Raw genomic sequence first — 27,780 nt, 5'->3', positions numbered from 1 at the left:
TGGCATTTGACACAAGTATTTACACAATTTATTAGAAATCATACATACATTAGAAAAAGATGGACTGTACCTCACCATTTGCAGCCTGTGTGTCAAAAGGCCAGAGATTTCTCCATGTTTAGCAATCATAGTGCAGAACACATTATAATTTACTGACCATCATTTAAAACAAAGCAGATAATCTGTGATTGTGAATCAAGTACCTTATTACAGAATAACTTGTTATTCTTTTTCTTGAAAAATTAATTAGAAGAAACACTAGAGAAAAATATAAACTCTGTCATATAAAAAATCAGACCTCTTTCATATACCCCCACCCCCAAATTCCCACACTGGAGTTCATTCACTTCCACAGTACACCATGTAGCTCTCACAAATATCTGATGAAGTCAGTGGTTCCGCTGAGACAGTTGGCTGCACATAATTAGCTATTCAGTTTGCACCAAGCATAACTCAGTTTGCACTAAAGAAAGAAGCACCTGTTATTTTCAGGAATATACAAATATTACCACAGTTGTCCGTGCTCGTGACAATTTTTGTTTGTTAAGGACGCTTACAGCACATCATTTACAAATATCTATCCAAATGCATTATTATTATTATTATTATTGCTGATGCACAGTGAAACATCATTTGCAGTCACTTAAACTTGTGACCAGCTAATTTTGTCCCCTCCAGCATCAGAATCGGAAAAAAAGATGTAGGTGGTGATCTGTGCCGGCATCATAAATAGTCTTTGGATCCATATTTCAGTAGAAATGAATTAATTCTTCTTGTGAAGGAACCTCATTTTATTTCCTGAAATAACACAAATGAGATATCATAGTTATTAATATACATTTTAAACCATCAAGAATTCAAAACAGCACAACTTCTTTTTGGTAAAGAGGTCACAGCATACAGTGCAATCTATCTATATCTTGGTGGTGTCTCAGAAAAGCAGCATAGCATTCACTACTACCACAATCCTGGTTTATGTACATGAGATGAAACACAATGATGAAACACTCTCGTTTTACAGTGGTACCTTGGGTTATAGACGCTTCAGGTTACAAACTCCACTACCCCAGAAATAGTACCCCGGGTTAAGTACTTTGCTTCAGGATGAGAACAGAAATTGTGCTCCAGTGGTGCAGCAGCAGCGGGAGGCCCCATTAGCTAAAGTGGTACCTCAGGTTAAGAACAGTTTCAGGTTAAGAACGGACCTCCAGAACGAATTACGTTCTTAACCCGAGGTACCACTGTATATCTTAAAATTTATTTTCATGCTCAAACATTATAATAAAATTAATTAGCAGAGGAGAACTATCTGACACATACTCGGAGTGTGTGCGCACAGGTAACAATTTCTGTGTACAAAGAGGAATGATGTCTTCCCTATCACTACTGTACAATTGTACTGTGTTGACAAGCTTACCGTCTCTGTTTTTTAAAGTCCTCACCACAGCCTCCTCTCCACATCCCATTTAAGGACATATTGTTAAAGTATATTGTTATATCTTTGCCCTCCCTTGATTCTTTTGAAAAGCATGAGCTTTACATTACATGAACTTTACGTTATATGCAATGAATGAATGAAACAAAGTCCCATTTTTTTCAAAAAAATAAAGATACTGCAATTTTAAGTGTGGGTTTGGGGGGCAGGTCCTTGACCCTTTTCTGCTTTTCATCTACATGTATAGTTTCCTCCCTCATAATTCCCCCCCTTATAATTTCATTTGATCAACTGAGGCCCTTCTAAAGAATTTTCAGTTGTTGTACACATTGGATCATGAAGCAAAGCATGTTACCAGGACTGTTAAATAGGTCAGCACTTTCTGCGGAAGCTAAGCTCTTCCATTACTTGTTAATAAATGTTGCCTTCTCTTGAATATCTACCAGATGCTACAATGAAGAAGCCTCCAGGAACAAAATGTGCTTTATAATAGGGCCTTTTCTTAGCATTTTTTAAACATGATGCACATGCTTCAATATTTCAAAGCCTCTGTTTTAAGTTCCTTACCAAGGCCTCGCAGAAACTTATTTACTCCACTTTGTTCAGTGTCTGGAAGCTCTTCCAAATACTGTTCAACCCTCTGTTCAAAGAGACCTGTGGGAAATGGATGAAAGAGAAATATTGGTCTTTTTCCAAGAGAAAGGAGGATCAAGACCTAGTGCTCTTACTTTTGTGGCAGCCAGAGACCCTCTCTCTCTCTCACACACACCATTTGTTTTCTGAAGGGTATCTCAATAGCCTTATTTTCAAAAGTTCCATGTCTTCATTCATCCCAGCATTCATCAGCCTTTCTCCTGTTAGGAGATGGTGGGTGGGATTGCCAAAGCCTTTTTTCCTAGACACCTGCTCCCTTTAAAAATAAATGCCAAGTGTGTAAGCTGAATGCACACAAGTTAAATGCTTGTAAGTTGCAAGTTATGAGTACTACAATACATTAATAAATGAAAAGGCCATCTCACAGTTGAGAGAACAGGCCTTACCTTTTGCCCTGCATTTTCGGAGTTCTCTATCTTGGATAAACCCAGCAAACATCTGAGATTCCATAAAGACCTCTAAGAAACGGCGGATGCTCTTTGAAGCCACAGATTTGCGGAAAGCCTCTCTTTGGAAGACTCGCTCGGCCTTTTCATTTTGAGTGAGGAAAAGGGAATAGTGTCCGATCGTCTCCACAAAGAAACGGATGAACACTTCTGATACTAATCCATTCAGAGTATTACACTCTGCAAGAAAGAGGAAACAGTATATAATAGAACCCACACAGTATGAACTAGATGTCTCCTCCCCCAACTCCTGAATACCATTGTGTGTGTCCCTGCAGCTCCCTGTCACTGTAATTGCACATAAACATTATTAGGATATTAGAATAGGATGTTCATTATCAGACTATTGTTTAAAATGTCTAAGTGGTGTACAACAGATTAGCCAACAAGTGCAAGGGAAAAAATGTTGTATTCAACAGGACATCACCAAGAGACTGTCCAGCAGCTAGAAGCATCACTCCCACCCCCCAAAATCATTTGATATACATTTAAAATTCATTTGACGTAAAGACAGCATGCTAGTTTCCTCAATTCTCATAACCACAGGCTGTACGAATACCAACAAATAGGTTTCACTCATCCTTGGTTGGGTCTTCTGAAGCAGGTTTTTTGAAGACCTTCACTTTGTTCTTCAAACATTATATTCTGGGCATTTTCCTCATTTATCAGAATACCAATGGGTTTAGAGTATATACCACAATTATACCAGGAGCCAAGCAAAATGTTTGTGCAAAGTGCAGAGTGCTTTTAAAATGTTTTAAAAATTTTCTTTTGAATGTTTTGTATGTGGGGTGGGTGGGGGTGGAATGGATGTTTATTGGGCCTGGGAATTTGTTTGATTTCACGTTTTTGTAATTTTTACTGTTTTTTGTTTGTATTGTTTTATTGGTTTTTTGTTGTTTTTTTAAAGGTGTTATTAAGTCATTAGTTTGCACCAGGCGTCCTGTTGGGAAGACCCAGTTTTCCGAGTGCATGTTCTGGAGGTTGGGCAATAGGGGCAGTACAGGATTCCTTTTGGTGTACCGACCTCCCTGCTGCACCAAGGATTCCCTGCCCGAGCTGCTTCAGGTTGTGGTGGATGTTCTCCTGGAGACACCTAGCTTGGTTGTCCTAGGGGATTTTAACATCCATGCTGACACGACCTTACAAGGGGCTGCTCGGGACTTTGTGGAAAGCATGGCCTCCATGGGGCTGTCCCTGAATAAGTCTGGCCCAACCCATAGCCACGGACATGCCTTGGACCTAGTGTTTACCTCTATGGATGTTGGTGATCTGACACTAAGTAAAAGCGAAATGAAAGAAGTGCCATGGTCAGATCACTTCCTGGTGCAACTGGACTTCTCTGCGACCCATTCCCTCTGCAGGGAGGTGGGACTGATTCGGATGGTCCGCCCCCACCACTTAATGGATCCAAATGGTTTCCAGAGAGTGGTAGGGGATGCTTTATCCCATGCTGATGGCCTTTCAGCCGATTCCCTGGTGGCCCTCTGGAATGTGGAGTTAACCAGGGCTATTGACTGTTTGGCTCCGAAGCACCCTCTCCGATTGCATGGAGCCCGGACAGCCCTGTGGTTTTCCACAGATCTGAGGGCAATGAAACAATCGTTGAGACGGCTAGAGCGCTGGTGGCGGATAACTCATTCTGAATCTGACCGGACACAGGTTAGAGCTCAACATCGAGCCTACCAAGTGGCGATAGCGACGGCGAAGAAGACTTTCTTCGCCGCCTCTATTGCATCTGCAGAAAACAGCAGCAGGAGACTTTTTCAGGTGGTTCACAATTTAGTTGGAACCACCTGCGACATCGGGGCCCAGTACGGGCCACATGATCTCCTGCAATGATTTTGCAAAGTTTTTTGCAGATAAAATCGCTCAGATTCGGGAAGAAGTAGACTCCACCATGGGAGCAGGGCCAGGGCGGGAGAGTGCCAGAGTCCTGTCTAGTTAGGCTGTGTAGGATCAATTCAAATCTGTTACCTCCGAGGATGTGGACAGGCTGCTAGGACGAGTGACGCCAACCACCTGTCTCCTGGATCCTTGCCCATCCTGGCTTATAAAAGCTAGCCGGGAAGGACTGGGCGATGGGCTTCATGGGGTGGTGAAGGCTTTCCTCCGTGAGGGAGCCTTCCCAGACCCGCTGAAAGAGGCGGTTATTAAACCGCTTCTTAAAAAACCATCTTTAGATGCGGCCACGATGGCCAATTATCGCCCAGTCTCAAATCTTCCATTCTTGGGCAAGGTGATTGAGAGTGTGGTTGCTGAACAACTCCAGGCACGCCTGGAAGAAGCGGACCATTTGGATCCCTTCCAGTCGGGATTCAGGCCTCATCATGGGACTGAAACTTCCTTGGTCGCACTGGTTGATGATCTCCGGCAGGCTAGGGACAAAGGTGAGAGCTGTTTCCTAGTTCTGCTGGATCTCTCAGCGGCGTTTGATACCATCGACCATAACATCCTTCTGGACCGTCTTGAGGGGCTGGGAGCTGGGGGCACTGTCATACAGTGGTTCCGCTCTTTCCTCCTGGGCCGTGTTCAGAAAGTGGTGCTGGGGGATGAGTGTTCAGAGCCCTGGGCTCTCACTTGTGGGGTGCCTCAGGGTTCTGTCCTCTCCACCATGCTTTTCAACATTTACATGCATCCACTGGGAGAGATCATCAGGAGGTTTGGGCTGGGTGTTCATCAGTATGCAGATGATACCCAGCTCTACCTCTCTTTTAAATCAGAACCAGTGAAGGCGGTGAAGGTTCTGTGTGAGTGTCTGGAGGCGGTTGGAGGATGGATGGCGGCTAACAGATTGAGGTTGAATCCTGACAAGACAGAAGTACTGTTTGTGGGGGACAGGAGGCGGGCAGGTGTGGAGGATTCCCTGGTCCTGAATGGGGTAACTGTGCCCCTGAAGGACCAGGTGCGCAGCCTGGGAGTCATTTTGGACTCACAGCTGTCCATGGAGGCACAGGTCAAATCTGTGTCCAGGGCAGCTGTTTACCAGCTCCATCTGGTACGTAGGCTGAGACCCTATCTGCCTGCAGACTGTCTTGCCAGAGTGGTGCATGCTCTGGTTATCTCCCACTTGGACTACTGCAATGCGCTCTACGTGGGGCTACCTTTGAAGGTGACCCGGAAACTGCAACTAATCCAGAATGCGGCAGCTAGACTGGTGACTGGGAGCGGCCGCCGAGACCATATAACACCGGTCTTGAAAGACCTACATTGGCTCCCAGTACGTTTCCGAGCACAATTCAAAGTGTTGATGCTGACCTTTAAAGCCCTAAACGGCCTCGGTCCAGTATATCTGAAGGAGCGTCTCCTCCCCCATTGTTCTGCCCGGACACTGAGGTCCAGCTCCGAGGGCCTTCTGGCGGTTCCCTCACTGCGAGAGGCCAAGTTACAGGGAGCCAGGCAGAGGGCCTTCTCGGTAGTGGCGCCCGCCCTGTGGAACGCCCTCCCATCAGATGTCAAAGCGATAAATAACTACCTGACATTCAGAAGACATCTGAAGGCAGCCCTGTTCAGGGAAGTTTTTAATATGTGACATTTTAGTGTATTTTTCATCTTTGTTGGAAGCCGCCCAGAGTGGCTGGGGAAACCCAGCCAGATGGGCGGGGTACAAATAATAAATTATTATTATTATTATTATTATTATTATTATTATTATTATTAGTTTGTTTCCAAACAGCCTTTGCAAGATCCTTTTCCCTTTAATGAGGATGCCTTTGAATCTCATGGAGAAACTATTTTGTTTAACTAAGAAAGAAACTGTGAAGGAATGGTCAAACATTGGTATGAAAGGAGCAGCCAGCAGCAAAGGCAGAATCGTTGCCACTCTCAGACTCCAGTAAGTACAAAGCACACCAAGAGGCTCCTGCCAAGTTTCTATAAACCAAAGGCTCAGATCAATATCTGTCCATCTCATGTGGCTAGGTCAGCCAATTGACTGGAATGTCTCTTGTCTTGTAACGTGGACACTTTAAGTTGATTTAAAGTCCTCCCTTTAATTTGTAAATAAACAAGTAAGAGACCTTTTCTTCCCTTTCCCTAGTCATAGGATAACTAGTATTATTAAATTGATTAAAAAGCCATTTGTATCCTTAAAAAAAAAGGCTAAATGACAAGGCACTTTTGCAAGGATGCATGTAGCACAATCCCACGGACATTCATGTAACAAATCAAAATGAGTATCGAGCTCTGCAAAGCCAAGCGTGTGGAACTCAGCCATTCAGAACCTAAGAAATATAAAAATAGTTCTAAAGTCTCTTTAAGGGCTACCAAACACTTCAACACAGATGCATCAGTTGTTTTCCGAGGGAAGTCACAATGACTCAGATCAACACAGCAAGCTGCTCTGAACCAACTGTGGCTCCTGTTTCGCTTCCATTGGGAATAGCACAGCATCCAAGCTTGTAATTAAATTCTTACAAACACAATAAGTAAACCAAAAGAAAGAAAGGAAAAACAGTCATGGAAGTCACTCTCCAGAATAGCTGGCTATAGTCAATCAAACGGTTAGCAATGCGTGACAGTGTTGTGGAAAAAAATGTGTGCCATCGTTAAATACTGAATGGTTTACTGTTGTGAAGTACATTTTTTGAAGTTGTTTTTCTTAAAGGATTTTCATAGTTAACAGTGGTACATAAAACGTCTCTGTTTTCAATTCATAGAGTCCTTTCTACAGGTCAGTTACATTCAGTGTGAGAATGTAATGGTGTGTTGTGAAGTACCCTTTAAATGTTGAAAAATATATATTTTTGTAGTTCGCTGATCAGTTTACATACAACATTCTTGTTTCCCTCTTTAGCTTCCAAGAACATATTATTCCCCATCCCACAAAGATTCGACTGTAAACAGGACTTGTTCCCAGCCTCTCTTACCCTCATCTGATTCGCTGTCTGAATCTTGGTTTATTAAATCACTCTTCCTCTCTAGAGCCTGCTCCAGAGCTGCTTGCAATTTCCTAGGCAAAAGTGTGTCTTCATCATCCATCTGAAGGAGGAAAACAATGAGCAGGCTTATTTCCAATCAAACATTTTCAGGATTTAGAACTGAGAAACATATCTGATATTTCACACCATGTTGTAAATAAAGCATTAAACTCTTACACTGAGAAGAGAAAGCAGGCCAAAGCCAGATTTGGCAGTGATGTTGCAGCACCTTGCCCAGGTTTTTGAGGAGACATGAGGTGTATTGAACATGTGAATTTATGTTGTTGGTTGTTCTATTTGTAATTGAAGTTTTTATTTTGTTTTATGCTGTTTGAATGTTATTGATTCATTTTGGCTTAGATTGTGTATATCTCTGCTCTGGGACCTTTGGGTGAAGGTTTATTGTTTATTGTGAGGTTGACACACCCACCATGTTTTCTCATTCTTAACTGATGGGACAACCTCACAACTCGGCCTGTTAACTCTATTTATGTTTTTCTAATGGGCTATGAAGTTGTTTTGCATATTTCAGCACACATAAAAAACACACAGTACCTGTCTAATGAAACGATCAGATCCAAGGTTCACCATCAAAGCCTAAAAGGTAATCAACAGAGAAAAGTTTTATCGTGGTGCCTGGAGACATGTTATTGTCTTTACAAGAAAGGGGAGATCTAAATACAAGTTTGACCACCAAATTGAACTTCTAGTGCCATCCAGTGGCTTCAGAGTGTTTGGTATGCACCAATAATGTATAAAGCAGGAACCCAAGCTTGTGGTGTGTGTAGTATACTGAACATCCACTCCTATGAGAATTAAGCTGAGAGTCTTACATCAGCACTGTGCCCTCCATATGCTATGGACTAAAACTCTCATGATCCCTGATGATTTGGCACACTGGCTGGGGCTGATGGGGATTGTTTGATCCTTCCTTTATTCAAGAAGACACAGTTCCACTAGTATCTAAGAAGGTATTCATATAAACCAGGGGTGGGGAACATTTTTGGCTCCAAATGCCAGATCCTTATTAGGATCAATCAGCCTTGTGAGCCAACTTTGACAGGTGGATGGGCCAACTCTTGAGCTAAATGGACCAATGGTCTGACTCAGTATAAGGCAGCTTCCTCAGTTCCTATGACATGGGCCTTCCTATGTTCCTATTATATGGGAAGAAACCATGTCATTCCGTTTACTCAGACATTACCAGAACAGTAACAGATCCAGACAGTCATAAGCAATTCTTATGACTCTCTGATACTGAATGAAGCTACCCTTGTATATATAAACAGCAATATAATAAGAAATTTGAGAGGAGGAGGAGGAGGAGAAGACGAAGAAGAAACAAAGAAACCTGCTTTGCACATGTCACAAATAGTGGCTCAGAATCAGCCCTATCAAAACACCTCTTCCCCTGCTTTCACGACCCATGGAAATAGAACAATGACACCGTCAGGTATGCAGTTGTCCTTAATATTTTCTGGACTGATGCCAATTACCAATGTAGTATCTTCCTCATCCTCTGCTCTCATGTTTGCACCACAGGAAATTAGTTATCACATTGATCTAATTTCATGATGGATGAAAGTATGTAAAGGAGAATGAATAAACTCAGAATTCAGCTCAGAACAGAATAGTTGTGGGCAACAGCACTTCGACCACATTGCTCCCTAAGCAACAAGCTGCCAATATACCTTCCTAGAATGGTCTGTGTAAATTTACCACTCAATTTTAATAATCATGATATGGTAATTGGTAAGAGCCTATGTATTGATAGTTGCTTCTCCACTCCCATGCACTTGGTAGAAAATACCCAGATATGTCATAAGAGTTCGATTCAGGTGTGCTCCTCATATGTAAAACTCACATGGGAGCAAGGTGAGTAGAAATGAGAGGGCTACACCCATCGCTTTCCAACTCAGGGAGTACAACTATGTGAAGTGGAGGATTCTGAATTGTGCAAAGAGCTTCCATGAGTAGAGGAGGTCCCTTGCTCTACAGGACCATCCTTCATGAGTTGGAAAACGACGGGAATAGTGACACAATGGCACAGCTTAGAATGCTCAACTGCTTGAATTGTAGGGTTTGCATATGAGCAGAATGCCCAAATAGAACTAAGATTCTACATCTGTCCTGGACAAACTTGCTTCTTTTAAAATGGTCTGTTTCTCTACCATAGTCCATTTTTGCAGGTGTTACAGGCAGAAATACAAGTAAAAAATGAGTACATCCACCTCATAAGGATGTAAGAATATAAGCTTATCAAAATCAATGAGTTGCAATTCAGATCACCTATCCCAAAATTGGCATTTCAGTGTTATGCACACTCCAGCAGCATTGGGGAACGTCAAGCTCAATAGCCAAATGTGTCCTCTATGCCTCTCTATCCGGCCTCTGTAGCACCATCCTGTTCCCAGGCCAATCCCCCCTACCAGCCCTGCTTTGCACCCCAATGAGTGTTTTTGCCTGCCTAAAATGTAGCCTTGAACTCTCATCTTGTCTTTTGCTTACCTGGATAGAGTGGTGTATGTGGAAACTAGCCTACTAGAAAAAGTGAGATTCACTGCTTGGCACACTTTTGCCTCTGGCCCTACATACCCCTGGCATGTGGCCCTCAGAAGGTTGTCCAGAAGGGAATATGGTCCATGGGCTGAAAATGGTTCCCCACCCCTGCAGTACAGCTTGCACATCAATGAGGAGGAAACCTTTCAGAGAGGTAATGGCATCAGTTGCAAGTAAGGATTGAAGCACAAAGGTTTGTTAAATCTATTGCAGAGTTCTTTCCTGGGAATTTCACTTACAATGAACTATAGACTCCATTCCTACCTCTTCTACTGGTAGCTCCTTTAATTTAGGCAGTGAGTTGGAAAGCAATCCAACCAGAAATGGAGTAGGGCAGCAGACAATGTCAATCATGGAAGAAGGCAGGACTGGAATGAATGTGTGTTGCCAGGAGAAGGGGTACAGCAAAGCCACCACCGCATGAGAGCAGCTGGACAAGGTGCTGAGGACAAAACGGAATGGACATTAGCATGTGCTTTAACAAACAAACAAAACTTTCTGCTTGCTTCTTAATAAAAGTTGGGACACTTCCAGTTTGTCACTATATTCAGACGGGGTTAAATCACATACCAGCAAATTCAGGCTGTACACTTCCCCAAAAGCTGTGACTTTCTATGATAAGGAAAGGGACCAGAAAATGCACTGGAAAATATGGGAGAACATTTGCTTATGTGCAATGTCATCTAACCTCCCCACAAACAAATCAGAATGAGTGCTCATTAAATAGCTGGTGTCACTGAATCTCCCTGCAAACAAGTCTGGATGAACGTTCAATAAACCAGTTGTCTGGATGCACACTCAAAGAAAAGAGAACACCCTACATTCACACACCACAAAATGGTCTTCAGGATGACTTTGCACATTATCCAAATCTTTCCTGCTTAGTCAAAAGTCATCACCAGTCATCAATTTATGGAAGCCCACCTGGTGTAAACCTTGCCACAGTATAACCCCTGGCAACAATGATATTGTTTCCCCAGACAATTGGATATCCCCAGTGATATGATATATTGTCCTGCTTATCTGTTTCTAATAGGCTTATATGATTTCATTATTGTATTTTTAATTTTTTCTTGCAAATTATTTCAGGACTTCTTATCTTTTAACCAGGAAACAATGTATAAATTTAATAAACCTAATCAGTAATACAGCAAAAGAGTAAAAGAAAAAAGGGGGGCACCATTCAAAATATATCACTGAAACACGTTAATAGCATACTATATTCTTAAGAATCTCTTTCACTAGAGTTCAGGATCCTTTATAGTGTATCCGGATTCAGCTAGAGAAAATGCTGGCCAAACAATAAGAGAGTGGACAAATTTTGTTTTTGAAAAGTAAATCAATTAATTACATATACACTTTAACATTTTTCAGGGGAAAGCAATGAGACAATTACTGTATTGAGCACAGCTTTGGATTAATATGGCACTGTAAAGGAGTGCACCCATTCAAAATCAGTACTTGAGAACAAGATTCTAGCTACCACATGGTACGCCAGCCTCCCTGTTACGAGCGGAAACTAATCTGCCAAAGTTGGCAGCTCTAGTAAATGACAGGATGATTGTTTTCCTACTGGATTAAATTACGGTATCCTACGGAAATAGTCTGAAGCTTTCAAATTTAACACTGATTAGTATCCCGAATAGGTTAAATCAGTCACTAAGCTGATAGCCATGATAGGATTTTTTTGTCTAGTCTTGATAGGATTTTGTTGTTGTTTGGGAGTGAAGAAAGCATTGGACTTGGTGGGACATGTTACCCATAAATGAGGGGGAAAGAAGCATGAACCTCACTTCCAGCGTAACATGTAGATGGAGAAATTGCACATCTCCCTCAGAATGAGATGTGTGTGCTTCCAGAAGTGCAGCAGCCCATACATCTTAATACATGAATTGCCTGTCATGCAGATGACAAAGGAATCCTACCAAGGATAAACAGTGGGTAATCAAGGCTCTTATTAGCTTAACGGCTGATGCTTTCTATTTCAAATTGTGCAGCAATTTTCATTATTTCCCCATTCAACTAGCCTCCTCTTCATACAAATCCATATACTGTATATCCCTGCTTACATTTTTCATACCATCTGTAAGCAATGGAAGAACACCTTGTCCTTGACCAGCACAGCACAGTCTGAGAACTGGAAAGCCACAGTTCCTGCTGCCCTTGACTTTGAGGGCAGTTTCATTTGTTCTCAAGTTCTTCCATCTGCAGGATATGCTCCATCTTCAGAGCACTTTCCAATGAAAGGCACTTCAGAAACCTCTGTGCACTCAAAAAAGCCCTCACTGCTATGCTTTGCTATCACATTCTTTGGAAATCCCCTGCTAACAACATGCTTTTACCCAGAGTGCCTTCCCAGTACAGTCTTCTTCTGGAAGGCTACAATAAAATAGCTTTTTTGTCCAATCTGCTTTAGGATAACAAAAAAAGGAAAGGTCTTTTATTTCAAGAACCGCCACTTTAACTTGTGGTGCTTTGTGCAGAGGTGAGGGTGGGGATTTTTTCTTCCCGAAGTTAAGACGGCAACACTCGTGCCAAGATCTGAGCAACTTACGATAATTTTTAGCCACAGTTAAAACTTGTTTAAGCAAATATGCTTGAACAAGTTTTAACTGTGATGAAGGTTAGCTCAAATGTCATGGTCTGGATTGAATTCCAAGTGTGTTGTCACCTTAAGTTTGTGAAGAAAGTCCCTCACAAAGCTTTCTTCCACAAGAATACTTTTCATTTCAGAGAGTTATGAATTCACTAAACGAGTTTTTACATGAAAATGCTGTGTGGTCAATTAACCATTTATTTATTGACATGCAAGGCCTTTTCAAGACCCTAGATGGCATCAAACTTCTGTTTGAAGACTCGTTTGCCAACTCTCTAAGCAAAAACGATCTAAAAGACCACACAAAACCATTTGCTCAGCAATAGCAACTGGAGCTATGTGCCGACAGGAGAGAAGCTTCTGTGTGCTAGGTTGTAAACTATGCAATGTCACAGTAGAACTCTTAGGGGCACATATGTCAGATTTCTCCAGCAATCATAGTGCTTTTTCAGACCACAAAGGCACTGGTGTGCCATGCGCTCATGAACCAGATAAGAACTGTGCTGATCCAATGTATTTAAGGGAAATCAGTGGAGAAATGTAGTGGGGAGGACAGCTACTATTACTAGTTCCTGATGGGAAATGCCCTGTCAGAATCTTGTGCAGTTTCCAGCACAGATGCCAGCAACTAGTTATCTAGCAATGATAAAATGTCATTTGATCCAGCTCTTGGTCAGGATGGGAGGACTCTTAGCTCAGTGGTAGTAGAGGTTAAGCCTGGGTGGAATGAGGTTGCACTTCTCTTGGCAGAGCAGGGACATGGTTTGAGGGTACTCCTGTTCCTGCATTCCCAGGTGTTGTCCAAGAGTGCTTTTGCCCAGCTCTGGCAGGTGTATCAACTGCTCTTGTTTTGGGAGAAGACAGACTTGGTCTCTGTACACAAGCCCGCTGTGAGGCCTGAGGTGGGAGTCTTGATAGAATAACGTTATAAACTCAAACAAAAAAGCAGCCAGTCCCTGGCAGGGACCCCCAGCCAGCTTAGCCCTCCAAGGCCTGGGGCAAGTGGGATGGGCCTGTCTCTCCACAGGCCTGACTACACTACTGTAAGACGCTCTATCTGCGGGTAGCTCAAAGTGCAGTTGGTAGAGCATGTGACTCCTTTATTACCTCAGCTGCAGTGGCAGCCTGTGTGTTTCTAGACACAATCCAAAGTGCCGGCTATTGGCTTTAAAGCCCTTTAAACCTGGAATCAGGTTACCAGGAGAGGCGCTCTTGCATGCTCAACTCCCATTCCAAGCACACCTGGCTGGGACACATGTGAGGACTTTCTCAGTAGTGACACCCACTTTCTGGAATTCTCTGCTTTGGGGAACCCACTTGGTTCCTTCTCCAGTAGCATTTCAACACCTGCTGAAAACATTTATGTTTAGGCAGCCTTTGACCTACACGTTTTGTTAATTTTGCCAGGCCTCTTCTTTCCCAAGCCTTTGGTTTTGCTCTTTTTTTCCTCCTGCTCATTTGTTAGCTTCTCAATTTGTTCTTCTGAGCCTTGTTACATGTTTTAAGCACCCTGAGTGGTTCAGTTTTGAACTGACAAGTAGTAGATGAATATTCTTAACAAAAACAGTCATGTTGCGAGGATGGAATGGGGAGGGGGAAATCCATACACACCACTTTGAGTCCCTTGGGGAAAATAAATACCATAAATAAATATAATGTAAGATCTAGCAATCCCTCAATAACCTGGGAACACCCTTGCCCAATGGATTTTCCCACTCTGCTTTAGTAAAAAAGGCAGATCCGTCTCTACTGAAATGGATTTGGTACCACACAGGGCTCCGGGTGAAGGCAACTGACTTTCATGACCTTGCCTACCTACACAAAGATTAATGCTGCCTTCTTAGCAAACATTTCCCTCCTAGTACTGTTATCCAACATGTGATGTGCTAGCCTTGACTCTTATCTTGCTGAATAGTGTATTTGATTTAAAAACAAACAAAACACCACCATCTGATTCAGGAAAAGAAAATGTGGAGCATGCTTCACAGGCTTCCAGGCATAATCCTTTAACTCGCTTTTAATGACTGTGGAAGTTTCAAGTGTAACTGGTCAAGTCAATAAGCAAATGGAACTAAAGTGAGAACCATGTTAATCTAAAAGCAGGAACACAAACATTCCTTAGTGTTCAGCACATACTCCTTGCTTTCTATAGAATGCCCTTTTGTAACCTGCCCTCCTCTTGAAGGCAGGGCTGTGATGTAAATCAGCAACAACATCCTCTCTCTCATGGGCAATTCCCACGCTTGGGGAACTTTTTGCTTTGGGCCACTTCACTAGATTCTCCCCCCCCCCAATGAATTGTCCAATGCACAGAGCCACTGTGAGACAACTGGGTAGCAAACATGTGATCAAAGGCAGTTTTATACATACATAACAACTTTTTTTATTTTCTTTTTTTACTTCCAGAGGAGTAGTTGCATTAGTCGACTGCAACAAAATGAACAAAGATTTACATCTTAGAGATCAACAGATTTATTGCAGCATAAATTGTTGTAGGCTGGAGCTTAAGAATGGAGAAATGGATTTTGGTTCATGAAAGGTTCGACACAATAGATATGAGAGCCTTTAACTTGCCAGAAGATATGCTGTTGCTTTCTTTGTTTTTGGTTTGATAAGAAAATAGGTAAGCTAGATTGGAATATTCAGATCTGAGTAGCTTGGCAGATGGTTTTGTACAAATCCAAGATTTGTATTCTTTGGGCACATCTGCCTGGGAGCCTTCCAAACTGGTTAGCCTAATACTTAGTACTAAACCAAAAAGTAGCAAGAAAAGAAAAGGGTACTCTGTTGTACAGGTTCTGCACATTCCTTTATGTTGATTGTGCCATCCAGACAGACAGCCTGGCAACAGTTCTCCAGCCAATATTGCTGCCAACTGCAGAGTCCTCTCCTTCTACTTATTGGTTGATTATGGAAATAACCTTGCTGCATTAGCATCTTTTACACATATCATTAAAAAAACAGGACTGGTAGGCTGAATTGTAACTTTGTATGCTTGTATGCCTCTTTAGCATATCTCGTAGTGAGTACCTGGACTGAATGTCTTTTTGAATAGAGAACAAAGATCTTTTTGTAGTGTATAAAACTGGAGACATTTGAAACTCTATTAACTTGGACAATTTAACTTATCATGATACTTAGCTATACTTGGTTGTTTATATTGTAAGCATAGAAGTCATGGGGCAGTTAAGAAGGGTGTGTGTGTGTGTGTGTGTGTGTGTGTGTGTGTTACAGGTGCCTCATGCTGGCATAGTCATGCTGGCAATAAACATCTAGCCCAGATGTGGTGCAATTTATATGCGCAAACTGAGATGTGGTTGGAGCCTGAACTGCCAGCGTGCATTACAACTCACTGTCAGGCCACTTTTTCAATTTGGGTCCTCACCAAAAGCTGAACTAGGGCTCTTCTCAGCAGGTCATTATATGCCAATTGCCATTTTGCAAACCACCAAAGGCCTTCCTAAAGTGGGCTGAATGATGGGATATAAAATCATGGTCTATGGTTGTGATGAACTGCTCCCACTGCTTCTTCACCACAAGTACATTTTGAACTGCAGTTGAAAACAAGCGGTTTCCAAGTAGGCTCACCAGGGATGCAATTGGTCTTCAAGTATGGGTCTTTCACATGAAAATTCAAGGCCTTGCAATGAGCAAGAATTTGTTTACAATTGTAGTCCAAAGGGGATGCCAGCTCAGGCGATCTATAATCCGCAAGCCACTTAAAACCATGGTCAGCATCAGTTCAGTGCCCTGAAGTTATGTCCAGTTTCAACTTAAGGCAGTCATACTGTAGGTCTAACTTCTAATTCTGGTCCCATGGGACACCAGATTAGAAGCATGAGACCCATTGTTGTTTCTTTCTGTACTCAAATTGTAAAAATGACATGCCATACATATTTTGTTAAAAAAATGCTTCCCCTTGAAAATATCAAAATAAGAGCATGAGTCATTGTTACTACCCATGAAAGAAAAAATGTCAGTTAAAAAATGCTGAGTGAATAGCTGTAACCGTGAGAAAAGTCCCCAAGTTACAGAATATGCTAACACATGCATTCAGGGACAATGGTGATATTCAAAGTCAAAGAACTGAATGCACAGATTAGGAGAAAACCACAGCAGAAGATGATGGGACGGCATTTACAGGAATCTAGGATAGTGGGGGATATTTAATGGATAATGTTTCAGATACGGGGTGGGAGAGGAAAGAAAAGCTGAATATTTCACAACACAAAAGGATTTTTAAGAGCAACTAATTGTCATGCGATATCTCCCAGGATATAATGCAAGCACGTGTTGTAGGCCACTTCATCATCCTGGGTGTTGTTGATTAGGGCTCTACTTCTGAGTTTTGTTGCAGTTAAATTATTCCCTTGCTGAATAGTCACAATAATCTGGACAGGCAACATCTGCACATTACAGCCTGCCAGCCACATGGTCTCCTAAGTGCTTACCAAGTTCACTATTTCTACAATCCTAGATGGGCAAAACAGGTAGTTTTATCATGCTGCTGGTGACCTGATGAACACGGTTGGTGGGCTGCATTCCACTTGGTGGATTACAAATTTTGCATCCAGCAGTGAATTGCAAAGGGGACTCTAAGATCTAATTTGCAATGCAAATTAATTTGCATAATTTGACAATTATGTTTTATTTTGTGTAATAAGAAATTTTGGTGGAGTAGACCATGGTTTTACTGCATATAGTGTATGTAGCAACTGCTCTTTCTTTCTTTCTTTCTTTCTTTCTTTCTTTCTTTCTTTCATCTTCCTTCTTTGGATGTTGCCATGGACTTCGGCTAGTGCAATAAAAAAAATTTTTTGGGAAAAAGTTGTGCATCCCCTGCCAATATGTTTTTCTAAGGATTTTTGTTCATTTGATTTTTACGAAACAAGGAATATATGAAAAATGCAATCTTTCATACAGGCAGGGGAGAAGCTATGGCCATTGTCACTGTATACTGGGTATGGATACCAGGTGTTGGCCGGGCCAAGGTCTTGAAGATCCTGGCTACATTATACTGAGACTTAGGGCAGTTCTACAAAAAGGTCATGATCCTAAATTCAATCCATTGTTTCACAAACTGAACAGCCATTTTGATGTCCTAAGAGACCCAAACCGCTTGTGTGGGCATTTGGAGCTCCAACGGTGGCCCCACAAACAAACCTCTATGCCAGGTGTCGGCAAAGTTTTTGTGGCTTGGGTTAGTTCATGGTCCCACAGACACCGCAGTGGGCTGGAGTGCGCACGCATGCGCAAACACTATTTCCGACGCTCCTTCTGGCGGGGAGGAGGCGTGCACAGCTTCCCATTGACTGCAGGGGCTTTCTGCAGCCAATGGGAAGCTGGCCAGCATCGCAGAAGGCGGTCCCCGCTCTGCTCCACGCCGGTTTAGTGTGGCGCACAGGAGCCGACTGAGCAGGTGGCGGGGGTCCATGGGCCAGTTAAACAACCCCCATGGGCCGCTTGTTGCCCATGGGCCTTAGGTTGCCGACCCCTGCTCTATGCTGTCAAAAACTCCTCATCCCCACTCAGCCTTAATATTCTTAATCAGGTCTTTTCCCCAATCTTCACTGGGTGGCTGGAAGTGGGGAAGTAGAAAAAAGTCCTCCTTCCATTCTGCAAACAAGGAAACATCTGCGTTCACACACCCATTCCATGCCACCTTAACCAAACAGAATGCAAACAGCAGCAGCCCATCTGGCAGTCAGACAGCAGCAGATTTGCTCTGCATTTTGCTTTGCTTTTTGGATGGCCTGGGGATTGGGGGCATCCGAATTCACTCAACAAAATATGTGGGATGGGTTCCAGTTGAGGGCAACGTCATGTGAACAACACCTATAAATTCTGGACTCAAACAGCCTCAAACTCATGATAAAGTCCAGTGAGGACAAGCCCTGATACAACCACCAGCAGAAACATTGCTGGAGTTTAACCAGCCCTATGCTAAGATTCCCTCAGTAAATGATTTTGAGCAAAACTGAATGCTTGCAGGGCAGGCTGAAGTGGTCTCACATGAACTGGTATGCTGGCTTGATTGCAGGGAGTGAGGTTCATGTGACAAACTGCAGAGCACAAAGGTCTGGATGATAAAGCTGGGGTAGGGGGCATGGAGTGAGGAGGAAGTACATACTTTCCGCATCACATCAGCCAATTATCAACTATCCCCTTGTACAAAACGGTTTTAACTATGGCTACAATGTAAAGAATAAACTCTCAGCTCCTTTATCCTGCTACTAAGTATCCCCCCCCCCCATGAATGTAAGCCAACATAAACTTCACGTTGAAAAGACATGAGTCATGTATAAGGATTTATCTTGTTGAGCATTGTGCACAAAGGATTTAGCAAAATCAAATGTGCTGTCATGCTTGGTGGGAATTGTAGACTTCACACTATAATAATAATGATCTCTGAAATTTCTGTTATGGTTCTCTGTCATCATGTAACAGAGCTTCTCTACTGGGTTAAATATACTATTAACAATGTCCTGTATAGACTTTCATCACTGATCTGCAAAGACACCAGCAATAATGAGATTATTTATGAGGAATTTATGAAACAATTGTTGGCTCTTTGCAACCTAGAGTGTATTGTGAAGAATACACAAGTATAACAAAAAGAATTTTGTGAAGCATTCCCACACAAACAGCAACCAGGTAATGACAAATGAGGGGACCAGAATCCAACACAGTGGCTGCACAGGTGTGAACCAATGATGTCACCAGCCTGCATGGAATCTTAATTGCCTTTGTGAAGGTAGAACATTGCAGCATTCTCATCACCATTCAGCAGTAGCAGCTGGTAAATACATGACTTATCTCTTGAGCCATCTAGCTCAGTACTGTCTACGCTAACTGGTGGTATCTCCCCAAGGTTTCAGACCACTGTAGCAGAGAGCATTACCCTAGTCCAGGGGTAGGCAACCTAAGACCCGGGAGCTGGATGCGGCCCAATCGCCTTCTCAATCCAGCCAGCAGATGGTCCAGGAATCAGTGTGTTTTTCATGAGTAGAATGTGTCCTTTTATTTTAAAAGCATCTCTTGGGTTATTTGTGGGGCCTGCCTGGTGTTTTTACATGAGTAGAATGTGTGCTTTTATTTAAAATGCATCTCTGGGTTATTTGTGGGGCACAGGAATTCATTCATCCCCCCCCAAAAAAAAATATAGTCCAGCCCCCCACAAGGTCTGAGGGACAGTGGACCAGCCCACAACTGAAAAAGGTTGCTGACCCCTGCTCTAGTCCTTTAAAATAGCCTGGTGGCATTTTCCCTCTTCTTCCACTGCATTAGTGCCCTCATGCCCATACATACGTTTTGCGATGATTTATCTTTTTCTCCCTGTTTCATTTAGCTCTCTGCACTTTTGCTTTCCAGTACAGTACTAGAGTGCACATCACTGACATAAAGTGAAAAGAGAAGCATGTGCATTTCTCCCTGACCAATACATCTATCTATTACACTGGGAGAGCATACTTCTTTCCTCTTGGTGAATCTAATTCAAACACCCTTGGAAAAGCACTAATGGGACACAGAGCACTTCCACAGGGCCATTTATTGTGAGCTCAATGCAGCACATGTTTCACAACATCCTCATGATGTTGTCCTCACCCAAATGCTATTCCATATTTTTTCCTCTTTTAATCTGGATTGACTATCTTGCCCAGTTTTCTTTAACATCAGAATTTTTGTAGAACCAGTAAATCCATATTAAATAGAAAAAAAATGGGATAATGTTTTGATGAGAATGACACGTGAACACTGCACAAAACTTGCATGTGTAAGCAGCACCAAGTCCACAACTGCCTTGTGGAAGTGCTCTCAATAAGAGTTGTCCCCGTCCCCCCCAATTACCACACCTCTACGTAGAATGAACCAGTTCATGCAAGCAAAAATGTGTGGTGCTGAAGCTATTCAATTCATTTTCACTTCTTCAACTTCAGAGGATAGCTATAAATAAGTCATAAATTAGATCTTTATAACAAAAGGGGGGAGGAACCCTATGAAAATCACATAGACAAATTTTGTGCTGTACAGCACCAACTGGTGTTGCATCTTTACAATGGCGTTACAATGATATAACTGACTAGCGGAGCTGAGTCCGCAAGTTTCACACCTTAGGCCAGTGCTTCCCAAAAGTTTTTCTCCACAGACCACTTGGAAATTGCTGGGGTTCTTGGCATGCCATTTAATATTTTTTTCTGCCTGCTGTAGCAATTGAATGGGCTGTGCTAGGCGCTGTATAATTTCCACTTGTATTTTTATTGCTTGCTTTGTTTTTTATATTGTATTTTACTGTATTAGAATTGTAACTGTTTTCACAGACACACTGTGAACCACCTGAATAAAGCTCAGTCTGTAGACCTCAATTTGGGAATCCCTAGCTTAGGGTAACACATAACACGTAGCATAGTATTACAGGTTTATTACTTTATAAAATGATGTGAAAGCACTCAGTAAAAGTGTAACCTCAAGTCAATTCCATTTTTTTTAATGAGAAGGGAGACAGAATGACTGGAAGTATCCCCAACTAGCTTTAATGAATGGTTGTGCAGTGAGCAGCACAATGCTCATAGCATTATATTTAATTTTCAGCCTTATATTTAATTTTCATCAGGGAAGTTCTTGGGTGACTTACCTGAGTTTATCTGCTATGAAGATCACTCGACGTTCCAACAGGAGGGAGGCAAAGATTCTGATGATTTGTCGTATACTCAGACACTTGAAAAGACACTCAAAGTCCACATGTTCCAGGCGAGAGTCCATTGGCCTTCGGAGTTCTATCACCTGAATGCATTCCACAAACACAAGTCATGTTCTAACTGGCTTGATTATAATATGGACATTATGCCAATCTTGCATCCTGACTTTGGTTAATTATTATGTGGAATTTGAAAGTAAGAAAACATTTCTTGGATTGTCTGCCCGGTTTGGTAGCCTTGAGAATTCATGTCACCTTTTATGGTATTTTTCCCAGGAAACGTTACTTTCCGCAATGTGCAGAGAAGGAGAAAGTGCTTATTTTGCCTAATGTGTGCTTGACATGAAGCTGATGTTGGTATTGGTTTACTATTATTTATTATAATTTATTTTATTACTTATTAGATCCCTGTACTGTCCTTCATCCAAAGATCACAGGGTGGTTTACAATATAAAAGCACAAAAAGCCAAGTACACAGAGTGAAACTGACACCATTCCATCATTCATACACTACAACGTAAAAATAATTAGCTCACATACAGTATGTTATGAATGCAGGAATTATCTCTTGCTTGGCTAGCTTCATGACTATGACAAAAGTGCAATGACACTAATTTGTAGGCTGAACTATGTAGCCTTTAAATGACCAAATATAGACAAAATTGTGACATACCTATATACAGTACTAAACTGTTGCAACATGTTGGTTATAATTTTCAATCCTTGCCTGTGGTGACTTGTAGCTTCCTGACTTAACCACTAGGGATTAGTCAACAAGCGAAAACACCTTGAGACTACTCTGATGGCTAGCTTGCTGACCTTGTGATAAAGCCTGCTGATGTCATAATTTTCATAGATAAAACCAAGACGCCCTATAGCATAGAATCTGTTAAACAAATATAAATTAGATTCCTGAAGCAGTTACGCACATACACACACCAAAGTAAATTGCCTAATGAAGCAGCTTCCCAAAAGAAATTTATTTTAAAAAATAAATCCACAATACATGTAACTTCCAGAACTGTGATAGCTCTCTGGGTTCTACTTTCTTTCTCTCTATTTTACTGTTTCAGAGAGAGAGAGAGAGAGAGAGAGAGAGAGAGAGAGAGAGAGAATGAATATGTGTGTTAGGGTTTTACTTGAAAGTTTAAGGTTTCCTTTTACCTCATTTCCAGCTCCAGGCAGGAAAGTCTTGACTTTGATTGTCTTTCCAGGTGCAGGAAAAGGAGACTCCATCAGACTTCTCATAAATGGATAAACCAGGGCAGCAGATATTCCTCTTCTCCTTTCAACTTCATCCAGTATCTGATCCATCACAGTCAAATGCAGAATAAAAGAGAAGCTGTGCCTTAATGACAACTTACACATGTATGCTATATTGACTCTACTCAACCAAAATGCCAGTAAATCAGAAATTTTGTGTTTTGTCCATTTATTTTTTAAAAAAAATAACAAACAAGCAATATCCAACTTTCTTTTTCCAGAAATGTCATTTCTTGGACTGAAGCCTTCCAGTTGAGTATCGACTAGATCTAAACGTACTTCTTTGAGAAGGACTGTCACTAACATTCCATCTAAACAAGGAATCTCTCAATGACACCAATGCTTGAAAGATAACCTGGAATTACAGGACCTTGGCTGCTTTGCAGCACCACACAGATAATGGTCAAACAGAGGGACTGTAGCTAATCAGCGCAGCTGGACCAAGTAATGTGGGGAGACAATAGGGGTCATAGGGGTCATAAGCTGTAGCCAATGTTTGTTCCTTGGCTTACCACTTGTTCATTGTCTGGCAGAAATAAACCATGTGCCCAGGTTTAGGTGCAACACTAAGCAGAACCATGGCAAAAAAAAAAAAACCAGTGTGAAAATGCAGGGCCAGAGGAGGAGAAAAGCAGTCACAAATTTCTCTCCAGCACTTTGCACATTCACATTAAGCCATAGTCTTTCAGGAGCAGACAGTAACAGCACAAGAGAGTTCAAATTCCCTTTGAGTAACCATCATCAAAGTTTGAAAGCTTTCTATATCTGAGAACCCTTATAGAAAGGAGAATGATGCTTGTGATAATATAAATGAAGAACCAGTTTGCTGGGCTTCTATCAAAAAGTTCCAGCTTTACCTTCTGGCATTTAAATAGCCAGAATAGTCAGGTAAGTCATTTACAGTTTCCATTAATAGCTGAACTGCAAACGGGAAGCTTTTTTTGCAAAACTGATCCATTTCTGAGGCAATTTGATGTTGATGTATAATGCTGCAGTAGTCAGACCACTACTGTCTACTGTCTTACTGGCAGCTGCTCTGCAGCAGAAGTCCTTTTTAGCCTTGCTTCCTGAGATTATTTTATTGGAGATACCAGGGCATGAATGCAATGCCTTCTGCATGCCTTTGACACTGCTATTTAGATAACTCCCATTAACACATTTTAAACTTTCTTTGATGACAGAAAACAGCATAGCCTAACAGAATTGACCCATGCAATGATCTTGATATGAAGTTATCTTTTATCTACAGGTGCATATGCATCCTGAACTTCCAAGTTTCAGCAACTTTTGGTGAAACAGGCCTTGGGGATGGGAAGCGGAAAGGAGGTATAATATGAACTGGGAGATTATCAAGCCTGGCATCAGTATTTTGGGTGTGCAGGGGGATTAATGCAGACTGAATACAGGGGCATGTGGGCCATGAGGATTAGATATCCATTGGATGCACATCCAACCACAATTTTTTTTTAAAAAAAAAGAGGTTCTGGAGGTATTCCCTGTATTTGGCAATAAACAGATACTGGGTTAGTGTTATACTGGCTCATCATTTCAGATAAGTGTGCCAAGAATTACAGCTTGGCCAAAAGTGGCTTTAGAATACAATGGACTGAGAGGGAGAGTGCCAATACCGACAGACACAGATGTTTTTCAAATTGAGATGCACTTCAGGCACAGAAGTAATAAAGCATTCTTTAATAAAGTCAATAACAGAGATGAACTGTCCAGCACAGTAATTCTAAAATACTGTTATCGCCAATCAAACAAAAAATTCCTCTTCTTGACTCATTAAGTGTGAAAGTTTTCTGTGAGCAGCTAATGCAACAGCAGTGCTTAAAAAAACCTCCAGCTTACCTTGGAAAATAAGTCAAAGCAACCCAGGCGGCTGATCACACAATATACTTCAGGTAAGCGTGGACCTTTTCCACTTGGCTGACAACAATAGTAAAAGAAAGAAAGAAAGCAGGTTTAATTGCATTTTAAGCCACTGATATGATTGTACCATTAGCCACTATTCTAAACATGAATCTTTCCTTTCACCACCAAAGTGGTCAAACTGTTAGGAAATCACCTTATTTTCCCGAAGGCTGGAACCTCAAGATACAGTTATCCATTCTGGAAACTGCTGTGCAATGGACACACTTCCCCATCATCATACCAAATCAAAGTTTTGTTTTATTTTAAAGAAACCTCCAGCACATTTAGAATTTCTGCCATTGATGTCGTTTTTCTATCGTATATGAACTGAAGCCACCAAGATCACTTCTGAGAAAAGTTGGGGGTGAGGACCATTGAGAATGCGACCACTAGGGCCAGCCCAATACATTTTGCTGCCTGAGATGAAGGACAAGATGGTGCCGTATTCCATGTACTGAAGCCAAGTTGACTGGCAGTTGAATCCTGTCAACAGGATAGCATTTTCCACAGCACCCAAGGCCTCAGACTAGATTATGGGGCCAAGGTAAGGCTATGTGGCAACAAAGATGAATGATTGGCTGGAGCAGGTGTCAGTATACAGACAATCAAGTAATGTTGCTGCTGCTCCCATTCCAGTACCCAGTGCCTTTTTTCCAGGGAGTACTCAAGGGTACGCAGTAGCGGCATATCTTTTTGTTGTTGTTAAAAAGTGTGGCACTTCACACTCTGCCCACCCCCAATCCCTCTCACTACCAAGGAAATGTAATAAGTGAATAGAAAGAGAACCTACCCAGTTCATGCTGACAAAAAAACCCACATGCACACTATATAAAGGAACATAAGTTTCATCACACCTCTCCCCCCCTTTCTTCCCCAACCCTATGCTGTATACAATACTAATGCCCCATATCAAATGTAACTGACTTGTAGAAAGGACTTCACAATCTGAAAAAAGAGACAATGCACGTAACTGTTGTAAACCAAGAAAACTTTTAATTAAAAAAAAATTTTTTTTAAGTGTGGCACTTACTGTAACAACTTCATGGTTGAAGAAAGTGCTGTCAGTACCTAGGGCCTGAGGTGGTTACACCTCACTCTGTCAAATAGTAGGACTGGCCTTGGCCACCACAAATCTTCCCACATGAGTTTGCTTACTACATCCATCGGGTGCCTTGCAAATAGAAAGCAATCAGGAAACTAGCCATGACCTAGGTGGTTTGACAGTGCCCTCCATAATCATGTAGACATTCCTTCATTATGAGTGTTAAAAGGCAGTTAATTTGCAGTTGTGCTGATGGTGTGAGCACATGCTCCATATTAAGGACAAAACAGCAGTGCCAGTTCTGTGTACCTAAGGTACGCTAGCTCCTTCCATTTCAATCGAACCAAAGGAGATGGCAACATTTAAAAATCCTGGTTGTTAACCCTATTTTTATGAGGTTTTCAAAATATTTTCTGCAGTTAACGCTTTGCTGTTGAGCTGTTTGCGTACAAGTCACAGGAAACTGCAGATTAATGTTCTAATCAGAGAATGACTGGGCTGGTCAGCAGGTGCGTGTGCTTCTGCAGTTAAAATCGTGAAGATGCAGTAAAGTTAAGTGAACACAGATGAGTCTATTTCTGGATCAAAACCTGCTGCTCAGCAGACGTCACATTTCTGAAAAGGCAGAATCCTTCTTTGTCCATATTAGGTATAAAAACGCCTTCTAAAAGCATCAAGTGATTATATCTAGCATGTGGGATTTGGGTTAAAATCATTGTGTCAAATCTGCAGGAATGCTGTAGCCATGCCAGGCGTCCTGGACAGCTACCAGCTAAAAGCTGTCTTGCTGGCTGCCAGTAAAAACACTGCATTCCTGGGTCATATATAATAGCAGGAACAATAACGGCTCACAGTTTAGTCAAAAGCTCCGGCCTTGTGAAATATTACTCCTGGGGTTTTTTGCTGCTTTTTTAATAACCCTTAAAGGCTACAGTGTCACCAAGTTTTAAAAAAAAACCATTGGGCATCTTCACTTTCCAAACCTCTCTTGCTTCATGTCCTTTATTTCAGATTTCCCTTTTCTTTTTACCAGCAGCAGCGACTTCCTTTGTGCTAACAGATCACAGCAATAAAAATGGAGCCCCTCAGAGGTGGAAAGTTTTTAAGTGGCTGGAACACTTCTTTCTATCAACTCTTTCACTGGTGTGCGCATGCATAACCTTTCAATTTCCTTCAAACCTCTAATTATGAAAAAAAGCCCCAGTGTTAGTACAAAGCTTTTTACATTTGTGGCAGTATTCACGTTTGAAATAAAAATCATTGAATTTTGAAATTGTTTTCTAATATACTGTAGCGTGCAATTTTAAGTAATAGCTCGAATGTTAAAGATTCCTGTTTATTTTCCATTAGACTGTGTGTGTGTGTGTGTGTGTGTGTGTGTGTGTGTGTGTTGATTAGTTGAAGATGGAATCAAGCAATACTGGGAGGGCCACAGGTTGCCCAACTTTGGTCTATATGAATGGGTAAATCAGAGGTGGATTTAGGGGAGCACCACTGGCTTGGTTGCACTCATCACAGAGCCTTGGGGGCACTGCAGCTATGATGTAGAATGGAAGATGCGAAGTGAGGAAAGTTCCGATTTTTTGGTGTTACACAGGGCATCGCTGAAATTTGAGGCCCCAAGGTCCACCATTGACTAAATGCCCCAGGAGCAGGTTGTCTCAGTGCTAAGGGCTGTTATGCAAAATTGTAAAGATCAGAAATTACCTATCATCAAAGCCAGTTTCATGTCCCTGTGAACCGCAACCTCACTGCAGACTTGTGAGTCTGAAGGCAGTCTTAAAAAACAAATCTCCCCAAGTATTCAAGAAGACTAAAGGTTGTCAGCCTAGCATACACATCTATAATACAGAACTCTGAAAAGAGAACAAAAGGCTTATTTGGGCCTCAAAACACTTAGGAATAGCTCTTAGGTGGTGTTTGCCACTGTTTTCAATTTTCAAGCATCAGTGAATTATTTCCCACTTCTTTTGAATATCAACATAGGAATTCTGATAAAAGAGTTTCAGATTTAGCCACATATAAGGGCATTTGAATGTAATTTCTAATAATCCCAAAGGGTGACATCTAGAATTCAAACTTCAGTTTATGGAAGACATTAATGCCAGTGATCAAAATGCACTTATAATATAATGCTTATTTAAGTGAAAGAAACTGTGGATGTAGCAATGTAATGTGAACATACTGTACATATTAATAGTCGTGGAAGCCTGACAACTGTACTTGTCCAACTTTATTGTTTTGAAAATGAAACAAT

General features: G+C 41.7%; 1 protein-coding gene across 5 annotated transcripts in view; it reads right to left on the bottom strand.

The window, feature by feature from the left end:
- The window catches only part of DENND2B (DENN domain containing 2B), a 142,230-nt gene continuing 114,450 nt past the window's right edge, over window positions 1–27,780 (bottom strand). For all 5 annotated transcript variants that reach the window (XM_081840386.1, XM_081840385.1, XM_081840388.1 and 2 more), the window contains 9 exons: window positions 24,419–24,496; window positions 22,469–22,609; window positions 21,242–21,390; window positions 10,278–10,455; window positions 8,010–8,051; window positions 7,404–7,515; window positions 2,476–2,715; window positions 2,003–2,089; window positions 1–798 (listed from right to left, as the gene is read on the bottom strand). In XM_081840386.1, coding sequence (XP_081696512.1) covers window positions 764–798; window positions 2,003–2,089; window positions 2,476–2,715; window positions 7,404–7,515; window positions 8,010–8,051; window positions 10,278–10,455; window positions 21,242–21,390; window positions 22,469–22,609; window positions 24,419–24,496 — 1,062 coding nt within the window. In that variant the 3' untranslated portion in view covers window positions 1–763. The remainder of the gene's footprint in view (window positions 799–2,002; window positions 2,090–2,475; window positions 2,716–7,403; window positions 7,516–8,009; window positions 8,052–10,277; window positions 10,456–21,241; window positions 21,391–22,468; window positions 22,610–24,418; window positions 24,497–27,780) is intronic.

This window comes from Podarcis erhardii, assembly GCF_964252035.2.
Source record: "Podarcis erhardii genome assembly, chromosome: 1".
In the NCBI taxonomy this organism is placed as follows: domain Eukaryota; kingdom Metazoa; phylum Chordata; class Lepidosauria; order Squamata; family Lacertidae; genus Podarcis; species Podarcis erhardii.
The sequence above is the reverse complement of the archived record's forward strand: the minus strand, read 5'-3'. Positions and strand labels throughout refer to the sequence as shown.